This window comes from Cajanus cajan, chromosome 5 (genome assembly GCF_000230855.2).
Source record: "Cajanus cajan strain Asha chromosome 5, NIPB_CcT2T_4, whole genome shotgun sequence".
Lineage (NCBI taxonomy): Eukaryota > Viridiplantae > Streptophyta > Magnoliopsida > Fabales > Fabaceae > Cajanus > Cajanus cajan.
The window spans coordinates 48,543,458-48,571,379 of NC_138521.1; the positions used below are offsets into that span (position 1 = coordinate 48,543,458).

Consider the following 27,922-nt stretch of genomic DNA (forward strand, 5'->3'; position numbering starts at 1 on the left):
TACCACACCAAGCACGACTTTGTCAGATGCCATGAATTGCCACTTGTTTAATACTTTCTATTTAGTATACTACCTAAAATTAATCTCGTATGTATATGTCACTCGTATTTAAGTTTTCTTTTACATGTATAAATAATTTAATTCCTTTCACCTAAAAAAATAATAATTTAATTCAAGTAAATGATAAAATAATCTCTTGGAATACCACATTTAATAAGATCACTATAATATTGTATATACTTTACAAGTTAATTTTATAAGTTTGAATTAGATTCTAATTTATTATTTTAAGATCATATCAGAGTTTATGTTAATGATTTTTTTTGTTGTATTTATCAAGGCACTTGCTATCATATCTTTATTGGACTTATAAGATATGCGTAATAATAATTGTTGTTCTTGTTGAAAAATAAGTGCAAAAAGTTTGTGATTGGAAATTCTCGATCTTTGACTTCTCAATCCTCGACTTCTAGGTGTGAGGTAGTTTATACCTATAAAAGGGATTTCAATACCTAAGTTAAAAGTATTTGAAGTAATTGAGTGTATTATATATGTTACGTACCTTATGAAGGTATATTTATTGATAAAGAAATATTACTGTCGAAGATCTGATCATTAAATATATTCAAGAGTTTTTAATGTTTTGTAACAATTAGATGTAAGTCTTTGTAATAATTGTGACAAGAGTGCAACCTTGGCCAAGTTATCCTTGCCTATACATCTATATAGTTCTAATGTTAATAACTCTGAATATACATCACTAGTACAAAAAGGATAATTTACGTCGGTTATTTTAAACTTTTTACATTAGAAAAAGGTCTGATGTAAATGTGAGAGACATAAATTTACGTTGGTTATGATAGCCGACGTAAATTTACGTCGGACATTCACAAGAGCCAACGTAAAAAAGTTGTAAACAAAAAAAAAACATAACGTGTGCAAGTAGAACGGGCTATTCTGCAAGTAGAACATGTCGTTTTCCAAGCAAAACAGCCTGTGCTGCTTAGAGAACGCCCCGTTCTACTTGGATGCTTGCAGATCCACCCAAACGCAAAGCATTTTCTACTTGGTATTAACTAATATATTAACAAACGATGATCCACCCAAACGCGAAGAAGAGGATAATATTAACTAATATATTAATAGATCAATCCATACATTTATTTTCAACATATTAGCTAATATATTAAGAAAGGATTTTCCAAACTAACCTCAAACGTAAGCCCAATGCAATCGGTCAAAAACTCAAGAACTACCCAAACACGCAAACATACACTCAGATGCAATCCACTCAAACGAAATCTTAACTCAGAAAACTAACATACACTCAAAGCTCTCTTGTTTAAATATTGACGCGTGTGCGAATAAAATTTGAAATTTGTAGATATTTTACGTCGGTCCCTACGAGGTCCGACGTAAAAAAGTTGGACTTAATTACCAAAATGTCATTGCATTTTTTTAACATCGAATTTTTCTTTGTCTGACAAGAATACAGTGGTGTAAATTACTCTTTTTCTACTAGTGCATATCAAATCTTCAAGCACTTTAACAATCAAGGATTGATATGTTATTGGCCACGAGACCTCATTGATACAATTGTCTATTATGTATTATGTCGCCAAATATCATACATATATGACGATTATCAATAAAGTTACACACAAAATATGTGTGCCTTAAATGAATGATTAATATAATATTGAACATATTCATGGTTAAACATCTACACTTAGGTATTGAAACTAAACAAAAATGACATTTTTATGTCTTATGCTCGATCTAAACATATAGATGAAGAAACAAATTACTTTATGACAATTTTGGTTGTGGAAGATTAAAAACGATTATTCAATTTTCATTGATTTGGTGACAATGATATATTGTTAATCAAGTAATTAAATTAAATATTCTTTAATTTTTTTTTTCTGGTTCGTATCTACCGCCGATAGGCGTGACTAATCTCCTCGCTATGTTAGAAGCACCTCAAAGGGTGGGATAGTTGGCCCCAAAATTTAACGTGGCTGCATACACAAGGGCAGGATTCGAACCCTTGATCTTGCTTAAGCGTGGATCAGCCCCTACCGCTGAACCACACGCTTGAGATTTAATTAATTAACTATATAGATTTAATTCAATTGACGTATATTTTGTCTTGTAGTGCACAAACCCCATAAGGTAAAACGATGAGGTCGCAACAATCTATAAAATAACATCTGTCTCATTTTTATGTCTATTGTTAGGTTGTGTGTTATCAACTATTGACTAGCACCTAATTTCACCCCAATTTTGTTAGCGTGGTTGAGCAAATACATCATCTTTTTAATGTTTGGTTATCACAAAAAAAAAAAAAAAAAAACCCTCATGGAAGCATTCAATATCAACAAAGTTTGCAGAACTAAACCTTTAATTTTTATAATTCTTGTGTAATGTGTGGTCCGATGAGATGAGATTTTCTTTTCAAATTTTTTTAATAAAATCTTTATTATAAATATACCCTTTGAAATCCCAATACTAATATCCTTTCAGGATTGTTATATTTTCTAATTATAATGAATATATACCCAATCCTTATATTTCTTTTGCACTTTGAAAAGTATATTAATAAAAAATTATTATCTAAGAACTACATAGCCTTAAATTTCTTACTACACCTACAAATATATGTAGAAACAAGGAATCATCCTTATTAAGTTAAAAAAAAATTAAATTTTAATAGATAATAATTTTTTTTTCATATTTTAAAAATATACATTAACTAAATTATTTCATTAAGTATTTATAAAATTAACATAATTTTCAATATTGAATTAAAGATATATTTTTAAATGAGCATATTATATGATGCCAATACTTTTTTTTACACGTCATTGAATTTTAAATTAAATTTGGTTTCAAAGCTTTTTATTTAAAAAAATCCTAATATTTCCCCTTAAATATTTTGTTTGTAATTGTGGCTCTACGATTTTCAAGATCGGGTGTTAATTAGAGTAACTTCAATGAGAGTGGTTTGTCTTATGAAACAACTCAAGTCCCGGTTTATTGTCATTAGAGGACTCTGACGTGGCAACATGAGTTGCTTGAAGAAGAGAGAGAGTTGCTTCCTGAAGCAACCGTTCCTTACAAGATTTTGGGAACGTTTCGAAAATAATAATGATAAAAATTAATTTTGTATAATATTTATGTATTTACTATTGCTTTATTTTATTTTTAATATCTACTTATTGTGTATTTTTTCTCGTAATTTATTTTCTTTTATTGTAGTGCAATTATCCTTTTCAATAATAATTTAAATCTGGTTCATAAATGATTAAAAAAAATCTACAAGTTGAATTTCTTAAAATTTCTTACTATTGAAGTAAATTTGTGTTTGAATAGCTTAATGTTGACATGATACACTAGGAACCACTTTTTTCATTTTTCAATGCATGAAGCAACTCAAATGAGTTGTTTCTATTGGAGATGCCTTAGTTAACAACCTTTAAATTTAAAGTATATATTTTAATAAATAAAAAAAATAAACGAAAGTTTAGTTTTATCAAAAGCTTAATGATGAAACCGGATTTATTTGTCTGAATTGTAAATATTTCCAAAAGTTTGAACATAAAGAACAAGACACGTACGCCATCCAATATCTATCCTTCCCTACTTTTCCTCCCTCAAAAAATCCATTTCTTTTCGTTCTATATAAATTAAGCAAACCATCGTAACTGTCAAAATTTTGAAAAGATCATCGAAAGAGGGAATTTCAGAGGGACCAATCTCCTTCTTGTTCGTTGTCTCTCATCCCTCAAGCGCGAACAAATTAAGAAACATTAAAATGAAGCCATGTTATGTAAGCTAGCCATTGTTAATTATCTTCATCTCTTTTACAAAACACGTTTCATATATCTTTCTACCTATAGTTTCTCAATCATGTGAAATGGAAATTCATACATGCATGCATGGCTCTTTTTGTTTCATACAGAATCGGAGACAAGTGGTGGTGCTAGTTCTTGTGGCACTTTGCCTCATTAATTTATCGTCTGGCCTCAAGGTAATTATTTTTCTCATCATGATGAATTAAAACAATATAGTTTTTCGTATGTTTGAAAAATTAATTAGTGAATACAATTAACCTAGGTTTGGGTGAATAACAGCTGGGAGAAACTTGTGGGTCTGAGAATAATTGCGACGCTGGTCTTCATTGTGCAACATGCCCTGCAAATGGAAATACCCGCTCTAGATGCATTAGGAACCAACCCATAAGCCCTACTTCTAAGGTATAGGTACCAGTTTCTTATTACACAAAACTTATGTGCATTTATAACTAATAGCTAATACTTATTAAAATTTGAGTTTTGTTTCATAATCTATTTTGATTATCGGTATAAATGTTAATTATATTTTTAATACCTAAGAACCGTAATTGTTCAACTTTCATCCCATAATTCTTGAGTTTCTGCTATTAATAATTAAGTGCGTGTTTAGATTCACGTCTAATTTCTTCAAAAATCACGTTTACGTTAATTTTGACGTAGAAGTTTCATTGGATAGTTTCAGATATTCACGTCTTAAACGTAAGTTTTAGTCGCTTGGACGTGCATCCAAACATGCACTAAGTTTTTATATCATGATTTTGTCAAATATCAGGTCATTAAATTATTTTGAATGAAAAAATATTTCATTTGTTATTCATTATTGTCATAAAAATTAAACATTAGTTTATCCCAAACATTATCAAATTGATAAATAATTTTGTTCCTTAAATATGCAATAGAGAGACTAATCTTTATTTTTTTACTAGAGATATCTTGGTTTAAAAAAAACAAGAAGAAGAATCAAGCTCAATTTGTGATTTCAACTAATTTTGTTAAAAGATCATGATAAAGAAGTTGATTGTAAATGAAAGAATACACGGATATTCAAGTAGTGTATTAGAACTTGTGAGATTTGAATTTTACAAAGACATACTCAGAAACAAATGATCTAATTAGAAAAGAATCCTAAAAATAATAGTATCTAAAATTTGTGCTTCTAATTACCTTTGTGTGAGTGGTAAATAAAAGGATTACGTTAAATAGAAGGAAACATTGAAATTGAGTGTGGTGTGTTATTAATTAGGTGAAAGGTTTAGCGTTTAACCGGTATTCGTGGCTGACAAGTCATAACTCGTTCGCTCAATCTGGCGTCAAATCGGAGACGGGAACTTTTCTTGTAACCTCCACAACACAGGAAGACTCGGTTACCCAACAACTCAATGTGAGACTTTGCTTCTCTCCACTTAACTCTTTTACTACTTCTTTTTCTATATTCACAACACTTGATTAATTTCACATCACTAGAACGCTAATGCTATTCTTTAAAAATCGTTATATTACTAATCTTGGATCTCCTAGATATTTAGTATTTTCTCAATTTATTCTCTCTTTTTTTTTCATTAGTTTAAATTCAAGTAAGAAAAATACCATAATCACAGTTAATTGAAATAGAGATTGGCAAACTCAAGAACGTAATAACTTTAATATACTTTTTTTTTTCTACTGAATAAAAATTTAGATAAATTAAATTCTAGAGACTCACTAGAATTAGGATAGGTCTCAAGGATTTAGTCTTTACCTTGACAAAAATTATATCACATTTTTTTTTTTTAAATATGAGTTTACTCATTTTCAATTAGACTAGTCTTTATTGGCAGTTTAAATAAAGTTGAAAGATTAAAGTTGTTTAATGCGATTGTCACAATTAAAAATAATATAAAGGATAAAAATATAATTTAATTTATTTATAATATCAATATAATTATTGTTAGCTCATTTTTTTTAATGTTATTAAATATAAATATAACTTTTTTCATTAGTAATAAGATTATATTTTCCTCTAACCTACAAAATTATTTAATTTATTTGATAACTCATGTGTTATTTGATTGACATAACATTTTAGGAGTGACTATAAGAGAATATTTATTTTTGTCCTGAACATTGACATCTAGATATAATTGGAAAATTTGAAAGAAAGAGGAGGTTAATTTTTGAATTTTTAATTGAGAGAGATAAAGTTTGGAACTGTCTAATTACCCCTGGTGAAAATGAACAAGGGGTTGGTTTTGAATCCATGGTCAATTATGGTGAAGAACATTGAACTGCACAAATAAAGCAATACTCGTTGGAAAAAATGGATATGGGATCTTGTTGCTCTAAACTTAGGATATGACATTTGAGATGATATGACACTTGCAAGTGTTAATTGTGATATCATTGGGGGATTAGATTCCAAAAATGATGGATTAAGATTGGCACATTTAGGTCTATACTTCGGTTTAGCCAAATCACTAGCTTGCTTTGGCTTGATGTTATTGCCGTCACTCACAAACAGTGTTGTAGTCATTGAGTTCCACATTACTTTTAAGTTTGTAAATAGAATTGTAGCTTCGAGAAAGGCTCATCAATTCTATTATCAAATAGAAAACTCTTGATACAAATTATAGATACTAAGTTACGAAAGTAAAACTCATTAACACATGAAAAGCACTTGATAGAATGTTGAGACTAGAGAAACCAAAGCTAAGAGGGACCCATAGAATGATGTAGAAAGAACGGATTAGAAAATAGAAGCGTCATCCAAAGAGAGTAAAGGAAAGGTTATAAAGAGTAACATCCAGAGACACAGGAATCAAGAGTTGTGTGAACAATGCAAGAAGATGGCACGTTTTATGGTAATCATTAATACATCATTGAAGCTAGATAATAATTGAATTGAGTGAAAGTAAGTAATTCATTAACTTTGATAGTATTTTTCTTTTCCATATTAATGACAAATTTTCACTAAACTACCCTTAACTTTAACATTAACTATAAACATGCTACAATATTATAGACAAATAACCATGTTCCTTTACCATGTAATTAGAGATTCAAATCCATGTATATGAAATAATATATGTCTGCCGGAAAGGTCGACTACTTAAATGGAATTTCATACCTCAAGAAATTAGTTTCTAGTTATCTGCTGAGATACCTGGCACCAAAAAAAAAAATTGTAAAATTAACTGAATAACTAGACTTTAACTAATAAATCATGCTAAAAACAATAACTGCTAGTATTTGTAGTTCTATCTATAACTATAAGCACTTGTGGTTTAGTTCTTGAAGGATAAATCCGTGCAGTGCATGTAATCTTTACAAGAGTCTGAAACATCTTATCTTCCTCCTGATGTTCATTGCTTTATGTACAGAATGGTGTTCGAGGCCTTATGTTGGATATGTATGACTTTAATAACGACATATGGCTATGTCACTCATTCGGAGGCAATTGTTACGATGTCACTGCGTTTGTAAGTGCAAGGTTTACCTTAAGAATCCTTTAAATTTGTAACTTACCTTTATTTGTGATAATAAAAAATTAAAACGGTATCCACACTTCCTCTAATTCTCTTTTATTAATGAGATAAAACTTAGGTATACTCTTTTAAGTATGATTAATGTTGTTATTCAATCAAAATTAAAGATTTACCTTAATAATAAACACTTACATTTAATGTAATATCATTAATATACATTTATACATTATTGAAATAAATCTCTAATTCTAATTAGAAAACAATACTATACATACTAAAAGAATTGTAACTAAGTTTTATTCTTATAAATACTTTTGCTATTTTTGATAGATAAATTCATTAAATAAGATACAATATCACAAAATTCATGATTTTGAATAAATTTCAGATAAAGTGTTAGAATAAGATATTAATGGAGAGTGTAATTAACATTCCTCTGCTAGCTCTAATTTTGCATCACACTCACACATTGATATGTGCCACGGCAGAGACGTGCTGTAAACGTGCTTAAAGACATCCAATCATTTCTAGAAGCGAATCCATCAGAAATTGTGACGATCTTCATTGAAGACTATGTGTCATCTGAGGGGGGGCTTTCAAAGGTGTTTAATGATTCTGGGCTGAAGAAGTATTGGTTTCCAGTGAGTAGAATGCCTAAAAATGGTGAGGATTGGCCAACCGTAGATGACATGGTTCAGAACAATCAACGATTGCTCGTTTTCACCTCTAAAGATTCTAAAGAAGAATCCGAAGGCATTGCTTACCAATGGAGATATGTCATAGAAAACCAATGTCAGTATAATACTATCCTTTTTAAAAGATTAAATCATAAAATTAATCCTAAATACTATTATCTTATCTTATCTATACTAATGTATAAAAGAGATATCCCTTTTAATAATCACATTGATTTCTACATTTTGTTAAACATTATATCCTTTTATTTTAAAAAAATTAAAAAATAATATTTTTTTATTAAATTCAAAATCTTGAAATTAATAAATTAATCATAACAGCAGTTAAATTATTATATTTTTATTTTTATTTTTTTTTTAATTGAGGCACGAAGTGTCTCGGCCCACTGGTATATATAAATGAAATAAATATTTAATTCATCAAAATTAATAAAAATGCTTAAATTAGTTAATTTTAATTAATAATGTTATAATTTAAAATTATAAATGTTAATCAATATTCTTTGTACACTAGTTAAGAAATTAGAAGTGTAAAATATTAATGAAAATTGTATATGAACATTTTTTTGTGCAGTTTTCAAAAAAAAAAAAAAACTTCTATATATTGATTCTTTAGCCTATGTTCTGGCAAGACATTTTAAAATTGTATTTCAAATATAATCATAGAATATAAATAATAGTTTTATTCAGGTTAAATTAACCTATGATCCTCTTATAATATTAAATCTATCATTTTAATTTCTTAGTTCTTAAATATACAATTTTAATCTTTTTAATTTAATACAAGTTGTAACTTTATTTCATCATTCCATATTTATTTATTAATCATTAAAATTGTAATATTTATTGTGATTTATCATTCTAATATTGTATAAATAATAAGATAATTAATATTTAGTTATATATAGACTAAATTTTATAGCATATTAATTCTTAATTTTACGATAGTGTATGGAAATTAAATTTCAGATGGAGACGAGGGAATGAGAGATGGTTCATGTCCAAATCGAGGGGAATCGTCAGCTATGAACACAAAAACGAAGTCATTGATTCTGATGAACTATTTTCGCACTAATGTTAATGCAACCGCGGCTTGCGCAGACAACGCAGCTCCATTACCAGACATGCTCAAGACTTGCCATGATGCTGCCGACAACCGGTGGCCAAATTTCATTGCTGTTGATTTTTACCTGGTATAACAAAATTAATGTGAATTTCTATCTTCTCAAACATGGATTTGTAATCTATTTAGCAGATAATTATATATTAATTACGATTCACAAATAGAGAACAAGCTTGTTTTGTTTCCATACATGTTGCTAATGATTAAGCTTTTTGTTGTAACTTGAAAGAGGAGTGATGGCGGAGGAGCCCCTGAAGCAGTTGACATAGCCAATGGTCATTTGACTTGCGGATGTGACAACATTGCCTATTGCAAGGTTACCAACTTCTCTCTCTCACACAAACAACTATAATAAATAAAAGTTATAATAGGAGAGATTTATTTACTCTATTCAATAATTCATCTTTTATATTAAATTTTAACGATCTAACTCTTGAATTTAAAGTTCTTAATACATATATTAAATTTAAAGATTTTTAAAAAATTTAAAAATATTTAATACTTTATTTCATTAATTCAAATCAATGTATAAAATAATTTTATGATTATTGATTAATTTGAATTAATAAAATGAAATTTCAAATAATTTTTAAATTTTAAAAAAATTTACAAATTTGATCTATGTATTAAGAACTTTAAATTCAATAATTAGATCGTTGAAATTTGATATAGAACATAAATTATTAAATGAAATAAGTTCAAATAGATTTAATAAACGGATCTTTCATCTGTCTATATATAAAATGAGGTATTACTAAGTTAGTAACCGTAGTTATTAATATATATTTAGTTATTTTCCAAAGGAATATATTCTTATTAATAAATTACACCTTTAGTATATTTTAAGTATATTTTTTATTGCCACAAATGAGTATTATAACTTTTAATCTTATTTTAGTTTTAGTTTTTAAATAATTTATTTTAATAGTTTTAGCTTTTAATCTTATTAATTTTCACTTTTAATTTGTGAACTTAAATTAATTGAATATTAAAAATAAAAAATGGTAAAAGTTCATTAACTAAGCTTAATCCTTTTAACTAACATTTAGACTAATTTATTACTAAAGGTAAATTATTTATTCATTTTTTTGGAAAAATTTGTACAATAAATTTTTGTATTTCTTTTATTAAAAAAAGCAACTTTTTCTTATGATTCTTTTATAATCGAAAATTATTATATTCGCATATTCTAAAATTTAGAAACATTAAAAAATAAAGTAAGATTGGTGTAAAAAATTAGTATCTAGTATTATTTTGGGGAACCTTGTGTGATTATGATGAATTGTATGAGGGCTCAGTTAATCCTACACAAAATGCTATTTATAAATTCATCAAATATTGAGTGTGGAAATGACAAAATGTTAGTATTTCTCTGTTAATATATGCAGGAAAATGCGACATATGGAACATGTGATGTGCCTCTAATTTCTCCACCGCCACCTGCGGCGGAGCCTCCCTCTGCCCCCGCCGACGGAGGAAAGCAGCCACCTCCTGAGAGTGAACGAGAAGAAGATGATCATGTATCTGGTTTCCAGCTTCTGCTGCATTTGATTTCGGTAATGTGTTGTGGAAATGAACACTTTCTTGACTTTACTCTAAAATTAATACACCATCCTTTTTGCATTTTTAACCGTGTGGATATGTTTAATTTCATTAAAAATATATGGTTGTCCTTTAAAATCAGTTTCATGATATGTTTGGATTGCCTCAAAAAAAGTACGGTTGCATGCTTATATTTCAATTAAATTCAAGTTTTAATTAATAGTATTTCCTCTATCTCATCATGTTTGAAGAAGAAATAAGTATTATATTAATTTTTTAATATAGTATTAATTGTTTCTTTTTTATTTATACTCCTAATAATATTTTTCAGAAAACAATTATTATATTGTACTATTTTTAATAAAGAAGATTAATTATAAAGTTAATTTTATAAAATGATTATGTTTTATTTATTTATTTGTTAACCTTCTTTTGGTTTATATAAAATAATTTACAACGATATTTATTATAAAATATGGGTGTAATATATTTCAATATCACATTACATTTGTATGACTAAGTTTACAAAATAAAATTCATTCAAACTTAAATTTTCAAACTTTAGTTTAGACATGCTCTTAGTCATGAGGGTGTCTTGATCCTAAGACCTGTTAGGATTAACTCTATTTTACTTCGAAGGTATATGAAATGAAAATTTTCTGCTATTTGGGGGAAGGGTTGAAGTACCGCAAAGTATTCCAATAGGTTTAACTTATTTTAACATGGTTAAATTATATTTTTATCTTTTATTATTTTGATTCATTATTTTTTTTAAAAATTATTTTAGCTTTTTACTTTTTAAAGGATAAAATTTAAATACAATTTTTTTTATGTATTTTCTTTTTAATTAAATTTGAATTTTTATTTTTATATTATGTATTTACATTTAATATAGATCTCATTAATATACATTATCGTATATTATTGAGGTAAAAGTTCAATTCTCATTAAAGAACAACACGAACTAATAACCTAAGAAATTATATTTAAATTTTGTTCTTTTAAAAAATTGAATTAATTTAGTTTGTTTAAGATAGTAATTAATTTCATTTTTAAGATATGATTTTGAATCATTTTTTGACTTATAAAGACGTGAAACTTATTTCATTAAATTTATTTATATGAAAATTATTAGAGTCAATTAATGCTCAAACCAAAAAGAGTCAAGAACATGATTAAAATCATATGAAAATAAGTTTAATGAACAATCAAAAAGAATTTAAAATGTAATATCAAATTCTTTTATGATTACTTATGAAATTTATTTTTTTACATGATTTTCATCATGTTTGTAATCTTTATTTGTTTTTTAAACATCAAACGAGTATCATATTTTTTATGTAAATAAATCTAATGAAATAATTTTTATATTTTAAAACAATAAAAAAATTCAAACTTATGTGCTAAAATTGAAAATAATCACTATTTTAGAAGGACACAATTGATGCAATTTAATAATAAAAGATTAAAATAAGTCTTTAAATAAAAAATATATAATTTAACTTTTTAATATTTATCAAACTGTTTGATGGAATCAAATTTGTTGATCCAATAGTTGTAAGACATGTCTTACAACACGAGATTTAATTTGATATTGTTATGATTAATTTCTGACAATATTAAAATAATGTTTAACCAACAAAAAATTATGTGAATTATTCATTAATTCTCAACTTTAAAACAATTAAAAGAAGGAAAAAGAAAAAGAAAAAAAAAACTTATTCCTGCTTCAGTATTGAAGCACGATTGTTATATATGTCATATCTTTGCATGCGAGAGTTAACTATTTTGATGTTTTTTTATAAACATTTTGGAATTTCTGATCTCACGAATTGAGCTAGAAGTAAATCAACTAATTTTGTTTGAAAGAAATAAATGTTAATCAATTGTAAAATAATTATCTTAAGAGAATGTGTGAACACATTCTCTAATATAGTATTTAAATTCATATTTTATTATTAACCTAAATAAGTATTGAAAAATCATGAAATTAAGTGTGATATGCTCTCTATTTAATGAGTTTCATTTGTAATTTTATAATTTTTAAAAAATAATTAATAATAAAATCTATTGACAAAAATGTCCTACTAACCCTCCCTATAAATTTTGTCAGAAATTGTGGAAACATTTAACTTCTTCGGAATAAGACTGAAAAGGCATCTCCAGAATAGATGAAGAGTTCATGGGAAGATATATTTGAGTTTTTTTCTTTGATATTAAATTGTGTAACATCTCTCCATTCCTCGTTTTCACGTTTCTAGATTATATGATTGGTTTCTATATATATAACTAGCCACTAACTGGACACACTTACCCGTCATTTTGTGTTAAAACTCTTCAGCTTATGCACAGTGAAGGAGTCTGATTAACATGACGGGAAAAGCATACTACAATACAACATATGCTTATCAATAATAATAAAATATTTTGTTAAAAGATTCAAAATAATAAATATTAAATATGAAATTTATATTGTGCAAAAAACCTCAAATTTATAATAATAATTCGCATGAACTTTAATTATATTTTCTTACAAAAACAAATCTTATTCACATAAATGAGTTTTAAATTATATCTCAATCTAAAATTTTAAGAAATTAGATTAGTGAACTTTTTTTACTAATATACTACTTATTAATATGTCTAACTTTATCTATTATAACACTATCATTCACACTCTTAATTCCAACAAGTATTTGAGATCTTATAAATGATGATAAGAAGAAAAAAAAAATTATAAAAAATGATAATAAAATAAAAAAATATTTTTGTTGATCAAATAATTGATAAACTTTTATGTCTTGTTATGTAATTTTACTGCATTAACAATGATTAATAATAAATAAAAATTAACTATTAAATCAATTATAACGAATTAATATAAAAGAAATGCTAACAAATGAATTAGTTCAATGGATAATCTATATATATAATTAATAAATAAGATATATTAATCTTTATATATATATATATATATATATATTTGATCAATTTATATTTATTGATATTCTATATACAATAATCTTATGATTTAGGGCATTTTAGATTAAAATGATAAAAAAAATATTAATTTTCATTATCATAATCTCTATTATGATAACAATCTATAATTTCAATCAAGAACTTTATAAAATTAACTATTTAACTAATCAAATCTGATATGATTACATGATAAACATACTTAAATATTCTCCAATGCTAACAAGGTCATTCAATTAGAAATGTAATTATTTATAATCTTTAAAATGACAACAACTCATAAGTAAAAAAAATGACAATAACAAATTGTAAATGAAAAATACTATTAAAATAAAAGGGAAAAACATGTGTGATAGTGTAACCACAATGGATAGTGTAAATGAATGTGAGCCGACCCCCTAACCTATCAAAAATTGGAAAGATAGGGTATAGACTTTTCAACCCACAAATCTAATGGACTAAATGACGAGTTGTGGTAGGTTGGCTTGTCAACCTATTTTTAAATGTTATTTTTCATTTTTTTATAAATTATTATTTATGTCACTTTGTGTTCTTGTATAATCTTATTATTGAAGAACTATCTGTATTTGTGTTGTAATTCTTAAGAACTATTATAATTTTTTATTGTTGAAAAATTATTAGTTATGATCTCGATCGAATGAGAAATACTTTAGTAATTTGTAATTAATTATTTTTGTGTTGTAGTCCTGAATTTTAAGAAAAAATTGACGCTACGAGTCCTATAATTAAATTTGTGAATTGTTGTAAAAAAAAAAAAAGTTCGTCAATTAGAATTAATAAAAAAAAAAGTAGTTTTGGTAGGCCAACCTAAAAGTATGCCAATTTGTTAGCTTGTCATTAAGCAAGGTGGTCTAAGATTTCCAACATACTTTCAATAAGCAGATCAACCTATTAGGCCCTATTTTTGGTGGTTGGTGGCAAGGCAAGTCAAATTAGATTAGGCTAACCCATTTTTCCACCTTTATACAATAGTAGTTAGCTACACATTCTCATGGTAAGCGAACATATTTTCTCCCAAAGTACCATATTTTCTCCCAAAGCTTTAATCAATGTCTATTGGGTGCCAAAGTACCATAAGATTACTCTTCAAATGTAAAAATGCTTGTCTCAATGAAAAATCTCAAATTATTTGGTGCATACTCTTAGTATTGTCACATTTTAATGCAACTAATACAATGACTATTCGTGACATCTTGCCTAAAAATGCTAAACATATCATAACAATATTGTACTTGTTCTTCAAAGTCATTGACCCTTAGAATTTGGATGAGTTGAAAGATGAGATTGTTATGATCTTGTGTCAATTATAAATACATTTTGTTCCTTAATTTTTTTACACCATTAATTGTTTATTTAGTGAAGGGGATTATATTGTGCAACCCCATTTTACAATGGTGGGTGTACCTAATTAAACAATATAAGAAGATCTTAAAAGGGTATATAAAGAATTCACATAATCCTAAAACATCTATTGTTGAAAGAAACACTGTAAAATAAAATATTGAGTTTTGCTCAGACTACATTTTAGAAGCCCAAACTACAAAGGTTCTTAAGTCTCTTCATGAAGGAATACTTGTAGGTAAGGATACACGAGGGGCAACTTTTAAGAGCATAGGTCAAGATGAGTTGCTTTAAGCACATTTGTATGTATTTAAATAAATTGTTGAGGTTTAACATTACTTATTTACTAGCAAAAACAATATTAAGGAAATGCACAAAATGGTCCCTTTATCCATTATCTCACTATGTCTCTCTTAACAAACTGTCTCTTACTCATAGAAATCGTATCATGAGTTTAAACAGTATTGTTATTCCTAACACTATTTTTGAAGCATTATCAAAAGACAAATGGAGATAGGCTATGAAAAAAGAAATGAACGCACTAGAGAAGAATAACACATGGGAGGTGGTTGACAAACCAAAAGGAAAAAAAAAACATTGTTGATTGCAAGTGGGTATTTACTATGAAATACAAGGATGATGACTCTCTTAACAGGTATAAATAAAGACTAGTTGCCAAAGGATACACTCAAACTTATGTAGTAGACTACTAGAAAACTTTTGCCTCAATTACAAAGATGAATACGGTTAGAATTTTGCTAGCATTGGCTGCCCACTTCAATTGGCAGCTACTATAGTATGATGTGTATGCATTTCTACATGGTGATTTAGATGAGGAAATCTACTTGAATATTCCACATGGATTTGAAGGTGGCAGAGGCAACAAGGTGGGCAAGCTTCAAAAAGCTCTTTATGAACTGAAACAGTCTTCGAGAGCTTGATTTGAGAGATTCTCAAAAGCTATGAAGGAGTTTGAGTATAATCAAAGCTAAGGTAATCACACCCTTTTTATTAAACACACAGTTGTAAGGGGGAATGATTGTGCTCATAATTTATGTTGATGAAATCATTATAACAAGAAATGATGAAAAAAAAAGGTAATTTGAAGAAAAAAGTAGTTAAAGAATTTGAGATTAAGGAATTGGGAAAGCTTAAATATTTTCTTGATATTAAAGTTGCTTATTCCAATCAAGGGATATTTATATCCCAACAAATATATGTAACAAAATTGCTGGCAGAAACTAGGAAGCTTGGATGCAAACTAGTAGCAACTCCTATGGGCCCAAATGCAAAGTTGGGAGAAGCCTAAGAGGAACCAATTGTTGACAAGCAAATGCACCAAAGGTTGGTAGGGAAACTTATATATCTTGCTCACATTAGGCCTGATATAACATACTTAGTGAGTGTGATAAGTCAATTTATGCACAATCCAAGAGACTCTCATCTCCAAGTTGTAGATAGGGTACTACATAATGTAAAGGATAGTCCTAAGAAAGAAATTAAGAAATTTGGTTCAAAAAGAATAATCCTCTAGCCTTAAAAGCTTACGTGGATGTTGACTATGTAGGATCCTTGGTTGATAAAGCATCATTTACTGGTTATTCTACCTTCTTTGGGGGAAATTTAGTAACATGGAGGAGCAAAAAAACAAAATGTAATGGCAAGCTCTTCAGCAGAATGCGAATTCAGAGAAACAACTCAAGGATTATGTGAGTTACTATGGCTGAAAATTATTCTAAATGATTTAAGAATCAAATTGAAGGGTCCAATGAAATTCTATTGTGACAACAAATCAACAATCAATATTGCTTATAATCCTGTGTAACATTATAGAACAAAGTATATTGAAATTGATAGGGATTTCATTAAAGAAAAGTTGGAGGAAGACTTAGTGTGTATGTTCTATCTTCCATCACAACAATAATCGGTTGATGTTCTTATAAAGGAGCTGAACAGTTCAAGTTTCCATGATCTTATCATCAAGTTGAGAATGAAAGACATTTATTCCTCAAGGGGGAGTGTCAAGTTATAAATATGGAATTGTCCTTCTATATATAAATTATTCAGAATGTCAACACATCTATTAAATTAGGAAATTTATTTAAAAAAAATACATAAACCTTTTTCTTATTTCTCTTTTATTAGGATTGATTTTTTTAGGATTATTTTTATTTCCTTTTTTACATTATTGTATCACACTATACATGAGGTACTATAAAAAATAAGATAAATAATTTCTGATTCTATCTTTTTTCACAATATTTAGAAAAATTAATGAAAAATATTTTTATGAAAGTTAAGTACATAAATTAATTTAAACTTGTGTTAAAAATTTTTGCCAAAAACTTATGTTAAAAATTTAATTCATTTTACCTTTTTTTAATTTTCTAACAGAAAAACAATCCAACAGAAAGTTGGTAATTCACACCTCTCCCCATTATCAGCCTCCGGTTGATTTAACCTGCAGTAAACTATTCAACTTGCCTACTTTCACTGTCGCCACGACCTGCTACAATGCTGTGTTCTAAACATGTTTCACAGAATCGTTTTTTCTAATCCGCAACCCGTTACTTTAGATTGCATAAATTTTACGATAATTTTGGCCATCTCATTACTAGTCTTTGCCAAAACAACAGCTTGCTAATTTACTGTAATCGAGAAATAGGAGGTTAGGTGACAGATTTTTTTTCAGGCCAGTGAACATGATTTGAGCGAAAGCATTTGCATGTAGGTTTAAAATTTCTAATCATGCGCGACTTATACGAGATTCACAAACTGTTATAAGTGCTTAAATTCGGTACACAATGCCTTCAATTACCTCAAGAAACCATTTCACATTTATACTTCTGTTGAATGCCTGTATAAAGTTTAGCTATATAATCAAAGACTGCATAGCAATGTGATAAAGAGTGGTAAAGATTGTTTATTAGCACAAACCTCGAAAGAATAATAGTTCCACCAACATAAATATACAGAAACATTTATTTTGAAAACAGTCAAAACACATTGAATACATCTATACTGTATGGAGAAATTTCTTCCGAAATATTCTTTTGCCATACCCATTGGGTTCCCGAGGCATGCCATTTTATTTGCCTTATTACTGTAGCTCCCCAACTGGTGCCTCGTTGAGCCACAGGAAATGAATGAAGTCGTATAATTTTGCACTAACACTAACCTGCTTATAATTCAAAAGAAAAAATCAAAATCATTCAAGGTGAAAACAATAGCCTAATTTCGAGTAAGGTATAACTTTGTGACCTTATATGGAGTTGGGTTAAGTCTCCTCATGTGATCAGGCCGCATTAGCTCAAGTTGCTTGATGCATCGCTCTCTAAGGCTTTTTAGAAGTGGTAAAGTATCTGTATTTTTATCTTCAAAAAAGAACAAGCAAGTTACTAAAGCAAAGTAAAACCGATGGTCATAAACTGTATTCATTCAATATATGAATGGCAGATAAATGCTGATAAGCCACTCTATATCGTAGTGTTTCAGAGTGCAGCCTAGTTATCAGATAATTCAGATGGCATAACCATTTCATGCAGGAATTCATAAAATAATACAATTTGCAACAATAGCAAATAGGTGGGATAATATCTTCCTTTTCTTAGTTTAAAGGGTTAGTATTGCTGTTAGTTAATAATGAATCATGGGATTGTTCTTATTATCGATACAGCAGTTTCCTCTTCCCTAGGCAAACAAACGTAGGCTTTGAATGCTATCAATAAGCTACTATTTATATCCATGATTGTTAATAGGTAGTTCTCACCTGAACTCCCAGGCCAGTAACACCTCAGAAGCTCCTCAACACGCTGTGGCACCACATATGCTCTTTTGGATTCTTGGAAGGGATGACGACACAAGATTCTTTCTCCCACCTACAAATAAAAGATGATAAAACATTTTTTTATGCCTTCATTTATATACTACACAGAACCAACTCGCTTGGAGGCATGCTGACAAGCAGAGAGATGCAGGAAACTTGTCATAAGAGCAATGATAGAATGCTGGAAGGCTATGGGTCCATTATTTGGATTTATATTATGAAAAAGGAAAAAGAATAGCAATTGAATATGGCCTAATTGGAGGTTCAATCAATAATTGCATCTACATTACTCAGCACTTACGTTTTCTCATCCTGCTCACCCTTAGGAGGCATTTGATACCGAATCTGAGGAAATGTTAGTTTTCCACGATTGGTTTATTATTTAAAAAAATAACATTCTTAGAAAATATTGTTTTTAGAGAATAGTTTTTATATAGATTTCTCACAAAATTATTCTCATAGAGGATGTGAGAAACTAACTTTCCTGAGGTAAAAATAAACATTTAATGAGGTAAGAATGTTATATTACCTTTATTTTTTTATTTAATGCAGTAAAAAATATTGATTCCCAGGTAACATTTAAAAACATTCCCAGAAACATTTATGACCAACCAAACAGATTTTTATGATTCCTAGAAATTATTTATGATTCTCATGAATTATGATTCTCATGTATGAAAACATTTGCGGTATACCAAATGCCTCCTTAAAGAAAATCCATATGAATGAATATGTTTAAAAGGCACTTCATCAACGTGCCAAAGCATGCTTAAATCAAAGCATGACAAGTTTTCCTGACTTAATACTATTCTAAGGTGATTGTCATGAAAAGAGATTTCATTGGCCAGAATTCGCAACTTGGCATGCTGGTAAAAACATACAGAATAACATTTGCTGACATTCCCAATCCCGATGGGGGCAGGGGTGCAAAACATTGAAAAAACAAAAATAAAAGAAGGTAGATATAGAGTCAGACAAACAAAGTCAAAATAATACCTTTGGAGAGGGCTCATTTTCTCCGGTCATTATATCTACCAGGGGATAACCTTCTTTCCCATACAACCTATAGCATCGTTTCTTACATGGAATAGAGACCTAAATACAGATAAAGAAACAGAAAAATATAATAATTAAATACCAATCAGATGATTACACTATCATGTCCAGTTTAGAATGTCCAAACCTTTGACACATCTTCAGAAAGTTTTATACGAGGTTGATTATTTATTTCAACCAGCTTGAAAACAACACCCAAAGCAGCTTGAGCATAACATGTAACAAGATATGTACCAATTCCAAAGGCATCAACCTCATGACCCTGTAGAGAAAATGAAATACAATCAAAAAATTATGACAAGAAACTGCAAAGTCTTTGTAAATTTTACCTTGTCAAGATCAGTAAAACTATGTTAGTATTTCTGTTTTCAGGACCAGAACTACTTAATGATTAATGTTATCCCAATCATGGTAGGAAACCATGTTACATGTATATCCAAAATTATATGTTCACAACCCAAAAGTAATATGTCGTACATGTATCCCACAAAACTGCAATTTTGAAGGCAATAGACACCAAAAATACAACAGATTTCAGGGGTACATGTATGTCGTATTCCTGAAATTTTTAATAACTAAACTACCTACTTTTCTATCAATTTTATTTTGTTTTATTATAGAAGGGGAAATATTACAACAACTATATAACCATTTTAGTATATTACATTTTAAGACCTGAATTTTTATATAGCAGGAGATTATTAAATACCTAAGTTAAGTCTTGATATAATCCATTGGTATAAATGCAAATGAATGTGTAAGAAATTAACAATTAAAATTTGTATAAAGTATAAACCAACAAATCATGCGCAATAATTTCGATAAAATAATTTTTATGTGACACTGAAATTATACAATGTGCACATAAACCAATGCAAAGCAGCAAACACAGACACTGCTCAATTGTTAGGTTGATTTTGAATCAATAGTAAGAGATAACAAGTTCCAGTTTGCACTGACCTGTTTGTTTAAAGCATCTAATGTTTCCTCATTGAGGTCATTACTAGCAGTGATTGTCAACTTTCCAAATCCTGGCACTCCAAATTCCTTCTCAATAGAGCAAAAGAACTTCCTGACCTCACAAGACAAATATGCAAGGTCACCAGAGTCCAATCTAATGCCAACTGCTTTGTATCTGCACGGGACATCATGAAGGCTCAGCAACGAATGGAAATTACTATGACGCTTAGAAAATGAAAAGTGCTTTTTTAAAAAGGGGATGAGCAGGAGGGTACTAAGAGACTAATAGTTCATGCCAAAAGTCATTATGAATTATTAGTTATATAACATGATGCATGCAAGAAGAGATACTAGAGTAAATTAACAACCGGCCAGTGCAATCTTTAAATTGAAAATAACATTATAGTACACATATAATCTAACATTATTCACCAAAAAGACAAAAGAATTTAAAGGCTTCTCAATGAAAAAGATATTTGCAACAATATACACACAGACTGCATAAAGAAAACTAAGGAACTGCAAAAACAGAGCACTTTAGCTAATAATTGAGGAAACACCACACATACAAGCAAGCCCACTGAATATCATTTTCAGAAAAAGTTTGCAGTAATCCTAAAAAGAAAACAATCCATCCTACTGCACCTGCAAGTTCAGATACAGCAGTAGGCACTAAGCAGTGGTGGTTACTATTGCTATTGATTCTCTAAGAACATCTGTGCAGATACAGAGATACTACATAAAATATCATTTTTCATTCATTTGCAGAAGAAAAATAACCTATCCCTACCAACTGAAAATAAACTGGGAACATTAATTACCAGAAAAGGTTCATACTTGTGTAAAACTAATAATCAAGCGATAACATGAATAACTTCCTGACATACCCTAAATCACTGAGAGCTAATGCAACAGCACAGAAATTAGGGATTCCACTTCTCATCACCTGTCAACAAATGACAAAAAAAAAAAAAAAGCAACTTCAGCACTTGACATGATGACATTTGACAGATGACACAATAAGTGGAAATAACAGTTCATGCACTCACAAAATTTAGCACACTTTCAATGTTAGCATATAAAATAGAATGATTGGCAGGTGGAAGTTAGAGGTGTATGAGTGTCACAATATTCAAGAGTAAAATAGGTATCACACCGCTTATGGACCTTAGGTATGATTTATCACTCGTCACCCTGTTTCAGTATCTAGGACTTCGTATCTTTGTCGTATAGGAATAACCCATTCAGTTGAGTTCATAATCACTTTATTTGAATATTGAAGGCACTGACCTGTGATCAGTGTCTCCAAGTATTGAGCACAATACTACCCACCCATCCTCTCATCTGTTAAGCACATAACTTATTTAAATCATAATGTATAAGGAGATGATTCATGTACATAGTAAGTGCATTTGTGGATATCTGTCTAATTAATTTGCAACTTAATGTTATGCATATCTTAAGAGAAAGGGCAAATAGTGGGGTACCTTACCTCCCATGCCTAGACACAGATTTATAAGCACAAAACAGTTTACTCTTCTTCCCATTTATGTAAATCCAGTATCATTTGTCTCAAAACCAAATTGATGAAAGATACAAGAACTGATTCTCACTAATTTTAGTTTCTAACAGTTTCCATTTTATAGTTAACCATAGCACCATTGGACATTTCTGGGTAAAATGTTGCCAAGATTATACATAAATGATGCCTGTTTGAAAAATGCAAGGTTAGTAAGAAAATACTTACATCATATGTATCTACGAGAGCAAGAAAACCATCGGGAAATGCCAATGCATATGATGTGAATGCTGCCAGCTCACTCTGATTGGTCTCACCAAAAACACCATTTGATAACTGTAGAGAGGGAACACTTAAGTATATTCACTGGCAAATCCATTTGATCGTCATAATTTACAGCATTGGCATGAAATGCTTATTCTTTTATTTTTTCAGAAAGTAGGGAAAGGAGTAGCAAACATAAAATAATCATGATCTAAAATACCTTTATCATATTAGGTGTGACTTTATTTTAATTATATCAACTCAATCTAGTACTATTGTCTTATTTTCCTAGTTCTCCTGCATATATGATTATATTTCACTTTATTTGAATATTTAAAATGAGAAAAATATTCTTTCCTGTGTAGAATGTTCATTGAAGGATCAAAACACTTTATAATTCATGTATTCTAATAATATTAATAATTTAATTTTGGTATTATAAATTTATTTAATTAATTATATTATTAATAGTGTGATATGTATATTAAAATTTTTATTATATTATATAGATTATAAGACAGACTTTTTTATTAGCCTAAACTTAACCTTTTTAAATAAAAATGTTTTTTTAAAAACTCAAACCTAGCCTTTTTACTAAATAGGTAAGTTCAAATCACCATAGATCCCTATTTAAAGTCTGGCATATTTCCATCCCTATGTGTAATACAATTGCCCCAAAAGCTTAACTAGTTACGATACGGCCCAAGATTCTAGTAATGCTTTCTATTTACATCTTTGACACACCAAGGGAAAAAAAAACTTACTTTAAGCATGAAAAATGCATGAGTCCACCCAAAACCTTGTGCTGAAATTTTAATTTTATTACAAAAGTGGATCAGCAAGGATTGAAATTTGACCAATTACTTGATGAGGCTCCCAAACTATATCAAAGACCAACTAGTCTTGAAGCATTAGCTCTTAAGCAATTAAGCAAATGCAAAGGTATGTTTTTTATTGAAAATCCCAAGCAGTTAATATTCTATTACTAATATGTCCTTTTAACCTGTCAAGGCATTGCATAATACACATATACACAAGAGTTGTTTGCTTGGTGTGCATGTTCTTGGTTGACCCAGCCTAAATGTGCTATATAAGTGACCAAACATCACTTTTGTAAATGATGACAGAATCAAACTTGATAACAAAAATATTGAGCATAAAATTTTGTGAAGATAACTTCAATAATATAAAAGCTGTTTATGCTTGTCTCGATTTTGTCTTGATATTCTATATAGATTACCACGCATGCATGCAACCTTCTTGATGTTTTCTACTATATATCCTTTCACTCTAGCGTAATCCTCCTTTTATTCATATTAAAAAAGCAAAAAACTGAGGCGCCAGCTCTCATGACATGCCAATGAAAATCACAATAGTTTCACTCATTCAATAGAACATCACCATATATGTGCTATGCTAGTACTCAAGCTTCAAATTGTTGTGTGCTAGAAACATCAAAGTTTGCCATAGGCACAGGTATAAACATTTAATATGCAAAGCTTTACTACATTGAGCTTCAGCCTTCAATTTTTCATTTCAGTCTCAGGAAATACCTATTAGAAGAAACTACTTTAGGGGATCTTCACAAAAAACAGAAAAAAATCTTCCATATGGATGAAACATTATCAAAATCACCATGCTCTCCCACAGGAAAAAAAACACACTAAAAAACTGAAACAGGAGGTACTTAAGAGCCAAAACAGAAAAACAACATTAAGGATGTGAATGTTTGTATGCTGGCACCTGAATTTTGTTCAGCCATGTTAGAACCAGACTAACAAAATCATCACACGTACTTGAACCATCTTTTCTGCAAAGTGACTTATCTATAATCTCATCAAGGTTCTGCATATCATAGGACAAACAAGCAAACGAGAAAATAAGCAAAGGAAATATAACAGAAAATGCCTCATTTGCTTCATGCCGTATAAATTACACTAATATGAACAATAGATCACATACAAAGGTAGCTAGAAATTCCAAGCTTACTTTTGGACCGAAGCTTCATTTTTATAAAGAAAAGGGGATCTAGAAATCATGGGTTCAGGAAACAATAGCTCTACTTACAGGGGTATGGCTGCGTAGAACTACACTCCCGAGACACCCACCCCACCCCCGGTGTCAAACACTCAAACTCTGAACGTATAGGGTCCAACTGCATATTATTTTGAAAATGAATAGTACAATTTCATTTGATCCCTCTGAATTTTACAGTTTCAATTGTCACACTCAAATCTTGATCCTTGGTGTATATATTTGATATTCCTAGTCCTACATTTCAGTAATATCCAACGGGGTTCATAAATATATGAAAAAATTCCACTGGTTTTAGTTTTCATGACTTAAACCGTGTTCTCGCTGAACTGCACTCCAGTGCCTCTTCACTTATCAATGAATTCTATTTCTTCCAGATCTAATTTCAAACTATCATTGTTATACATAGTGACTACAAACAATAAAATATAATTTAAGCCTTAAGAAATTTTGAAAGGATAGATTTAAACAGTACTCTGTCATTGCAACTAAATAAGGAAGATTTACTATAATTTACAACCAACACCAACAGCCTTTAGAAATTTTGAAAGGATAGATTTAAACAGTACTCTGTCATTGCAACTAAATAGGGAAGATTTATTATAATTTACAACCAACAAGTATAATAAACAATAACCAAATATGTAACAAATTTCAGTAAATTGGTTACCATGTATGAACTAACGAAGGCATGGGAATGAGTACCACGAAGGGGTATCCCGAATAACTTTCCTGCTGCAACATTGCTATTGGCACACATGAAAAAGGTAAGTTATTAAAGAGCCAAGTTACACAAAAGAAAAAGTAAGAAACAAAGATTACACCAAACCAAATAGAACAGCCAACCTCCCCCTCCCAAAATAAAAAATATAAAAAAATAAAAAGCAATTTTGCCCTCATCATTCTATTTGAGCACACTACCCCAAAATCCATAGCTGTAGAATTATAATATGAAATCTCAAAAAGTGATTTTCAAGTGGTAAAAATCTCATATATTACCATTTTGTGCAAATAAAGTCCAACTTTATCAAATTAAATTGCAGGCAATAACTGCACTTATCATATGTAAGGAATGGGTACAAGAGAACTTGTGTAAACCATCTCTTGATAATAAAAATTTTTGTTTGTCAACTTCATCCAGTTGTATTTAATTTTAAGTACTTCAATATTGCAAGTGCAATTGCAATGACAAAAGATCAAAACCATGCCCTTCCACCAAAATCAACAGCAAATAAAGTATCTTTGCTGTTATACAATATAAAATATCCCAATTTGAACATATTTAATTAACACTCTAGACAAGATTGGCATAGAGAAAATTTTAGTCCGCAAAACCTCAAGCAGGACATCTTCTGTACAATACCCCTCACGCTAGAATTAAATTGTTTAATTGATAATACCTTGTTGCATCAAATCCACCAATATAGCAGTATTTTGACGCTCCTACCCCACCATCAGGACCCTACATTAAAAATAAGAATTTCTTTAGTTGTATATTGAAGGTCAGTTCTCCCAAAACTTACAAATCAGAAAAGTATTTTATAACACTTTGTAACCTGAGCCCTTCGTAATCCAAACTCAAGTAGAGTTTTGGATTTTCCAGCAACATTGCGATGCCTTGCAGCATTAGTGGAAACTAATGATGCATAATTAATTAGATTCACAAAGGGCGTTTCCAGCAATTGAACAACCTGAACATATAAAAGTCAATTTAATGCAAGAAATAGGTCATCTTCCGAAGAAGAATTAGACGAGGTTACTTAATGGTGGACAAGTACTCACAGCAATTGGACCTTCAACTCTCATCAGGGGAACCTTGGGAAAAACGACCGTTCCCTCAGGAATAGCATACACCTCAACATCAGAGCAGTCAATTTCTCTAAGATAGTCAAAGAATCCATCCTAGATTTAATTGATCAATATTAACAAATCAGAATATTTTGAAGTGAGAATCTAAACAAAAATGACAGCAGCATTAAACTTTTCACAGAATCACCGCATACCCAATCACCACCCATGTTATTTCAAGTTTTAAAAGAACCACATAAAATCATCGCAAAAGCAAGACAAATTCCTCTCGAACAAAAAGCCTGAACTCTTTCTATCATTTATTTCCTTTCAAGGATATCTAGTTGAAATTGTTAACAAAGTTGACATTAATGATAACATATCCGCTTCCTTTATAACTACACCATTTCCTATTATCGAAAAAACCTCAGCGTTACACCCAAATTCCCAATAGAGGGAAACTTCAAATCTTTGCATTTAAATCATCCTACCCACCACCATAGGAAGCTATAGTTACAGCTATAACAAGTACAACAATCTAGTTTACCTCACAAGAGTCAGATAAACTTTCCCTGACAAAACCAATCTCATCGTCAGTGAGCTTGAAATTCGCTATGAACCTTATGCACTCTTCCAAACCAGCAAAGACAGTATACTCCCCACCAAACGGATTCTTCCGAAAATACAAATCGAACCTGAAAGCAAACACGATCCAATCTTCTCACAACCACATACCAACATGCAGTCAAACATTCACTTAAACAACAACCTTACGATAGCCAGTAACTACTAAACACTATTCCAATCCCAACTATAAACAAAACACAATTCCGCAAAAGCACAAAACGCCAACTGTTATCTTCAGTTGCAGTTGGTTGGCAACGAAACGAAAACACGAAACACATATATACATAAAGTGAGAAGAGAAAAACGACGATTACTGACACAGCACGCTCTTGATGCTTGCCAGCTTTCCAGTAAGCGTAAGCCATGGTGAATTGATAGAGATCCGTGAGCAGAGGCGTGACCATAGGGTTGGTAGGTCCGTGTATGGCGCCATTCGAAGGGTTCTTGCTTGGTCCGTTCTCCTTCGCCTCCATTATTAGGGTTCACTCTCTCTCACACACACACACACACTCTGCGAGCGTTCTTCTGTGGTCTTTGTTTTTTTCTGTTTATGGTTTGAAGTGTGCGTTGCGTTGCGTTGGATGGGCCTCGCGCGCGCTCTATTTATATGGTTGGTTGGTTCTGATGCAAGCGTGAGCGTCACGCACAAAAAGGGGTAACTGCGCCGAAGAGAGAGAGAGGGTGTGGCATTAGCATATTTCCTAGAAGTATACTCCAAGTCCTAAGTCCTTGGCTAAGACCGTTTTGAACTTTGAATTGCGAAGGAAGAGATAAAAAGATGAGTTGAATGAGACAAACAGAAGCAGGTTGGCGTTGGGTCGTGTATTCG

General features: G+C 29.9%; 2 protein-coding genes across 2 annotated transcripts; one reads left to right on the top strand and one right to left on the bottom strand.

Annotated features, from left to right (window-relative positions):
• Window positions 1-3,706: 3,706 nt before the first annotated feature.
• LOC109816158 (PI-PLC X domain-containing protein At5g67130) lies at window positions 3,707-12,998 on the top strand. Its single transcript, XM_020381048.3, has 10 exons — window positions 3,707-3,832; window positions 3,965-4,033; window positions 4,137-4,259; window positions 5,101-5,238; window positions 7,214-7,312; window positions 7,807-8,110; window positions 8,983-9,206; window positions 9,366-9,452; window positions 10,525-10,692; window positions 12,792-12,998. Exons 1-10 carry the CDS (start codon window positions 3,818-3,820, stop codon window positions 12,822-12,824), a joined length of 1,260 nt encoding a protein of 419 aa, XP_020236637.2. The 5' UTR covers window positions 3,707-3,817; the 3' UTR covers window positions 12,825-12,998.
• A 4,921-nt stretch (window positions 12,999-17,919) lies between these two features.
• On the bottom strand, window positions 17,920-27,922 carry LOC109816163 (nicotinate phosphoribosyltransferase 2). The gene is made up of 15 exons (XM_020381055.3): window positions 27,412-27,922; window positions 27,014-27,161; window positions 26,461-26,580; window positions 26,235-26,369; window positions 26,079-26,140; window positions 25,349-25,424; window positions 24,388-24,489; window positions 22,609-22,716; window positions 21,749-21,807; window positions 20,862-21,036; window positions 20,029-20,163; window positions 19,842-19,940; window positions 18,789-18,897; window positions 18,281-18,393; window positions 17,920-18,197 (listed from the first exon to the last, which is right to left on the bottom strand). Exons 1-15 carry the CDS (start codon window positions 27,564-27,566, stop codon window positions 18,120-18,122), a joined length of 1,674 nt encoding a protein of 557 aa, XP_020236644.1. The 5' UTR covers window positions 27,567-27,922; the 3' UTR covers window positions 17,920-18,119.

Bases quoted from the DNA above. Each gene is read 5' to 3' on its own strand.
- LOC109816158 (XM_020381048.3), top strand. The intron at 4,034-4,136 runs GTAATTATTTTT...GGTGAATAACAG, and splicing joins ATTTATCGTCTGGCCTCAAG to CTGGGAGAAACTTGTGGGTC. The intron at 8,111-8,982 runs GTCAGTATAATA...ATTAAATTTCAG, and splicing joins ATATGTCATAGAAAACCAAT to ATGGAGACGAGGGAATGAGA.
- LOC109816163 (XM_020381055.3), bottom strand. From the start codon at position 27,566: ATGGAGGCGAAGGAGAACGGACCAAGCAAGAACCCTTCGAATGGCGCC. The intron at 24,490-25,348 runs GTAACCAATTTA...TATGATATGCAG, and splicing joins CCTTCGTTAGTTCATACATG to AACCTTGATGAGATTATAGA. The intron at 22,717-24,387 runs GTGCCAGCATAC...CCCTCTCTACAG, and splicing joins CATGGCTGAACAAAATTCAG to TTATCAAATGGTGTTTTTGG.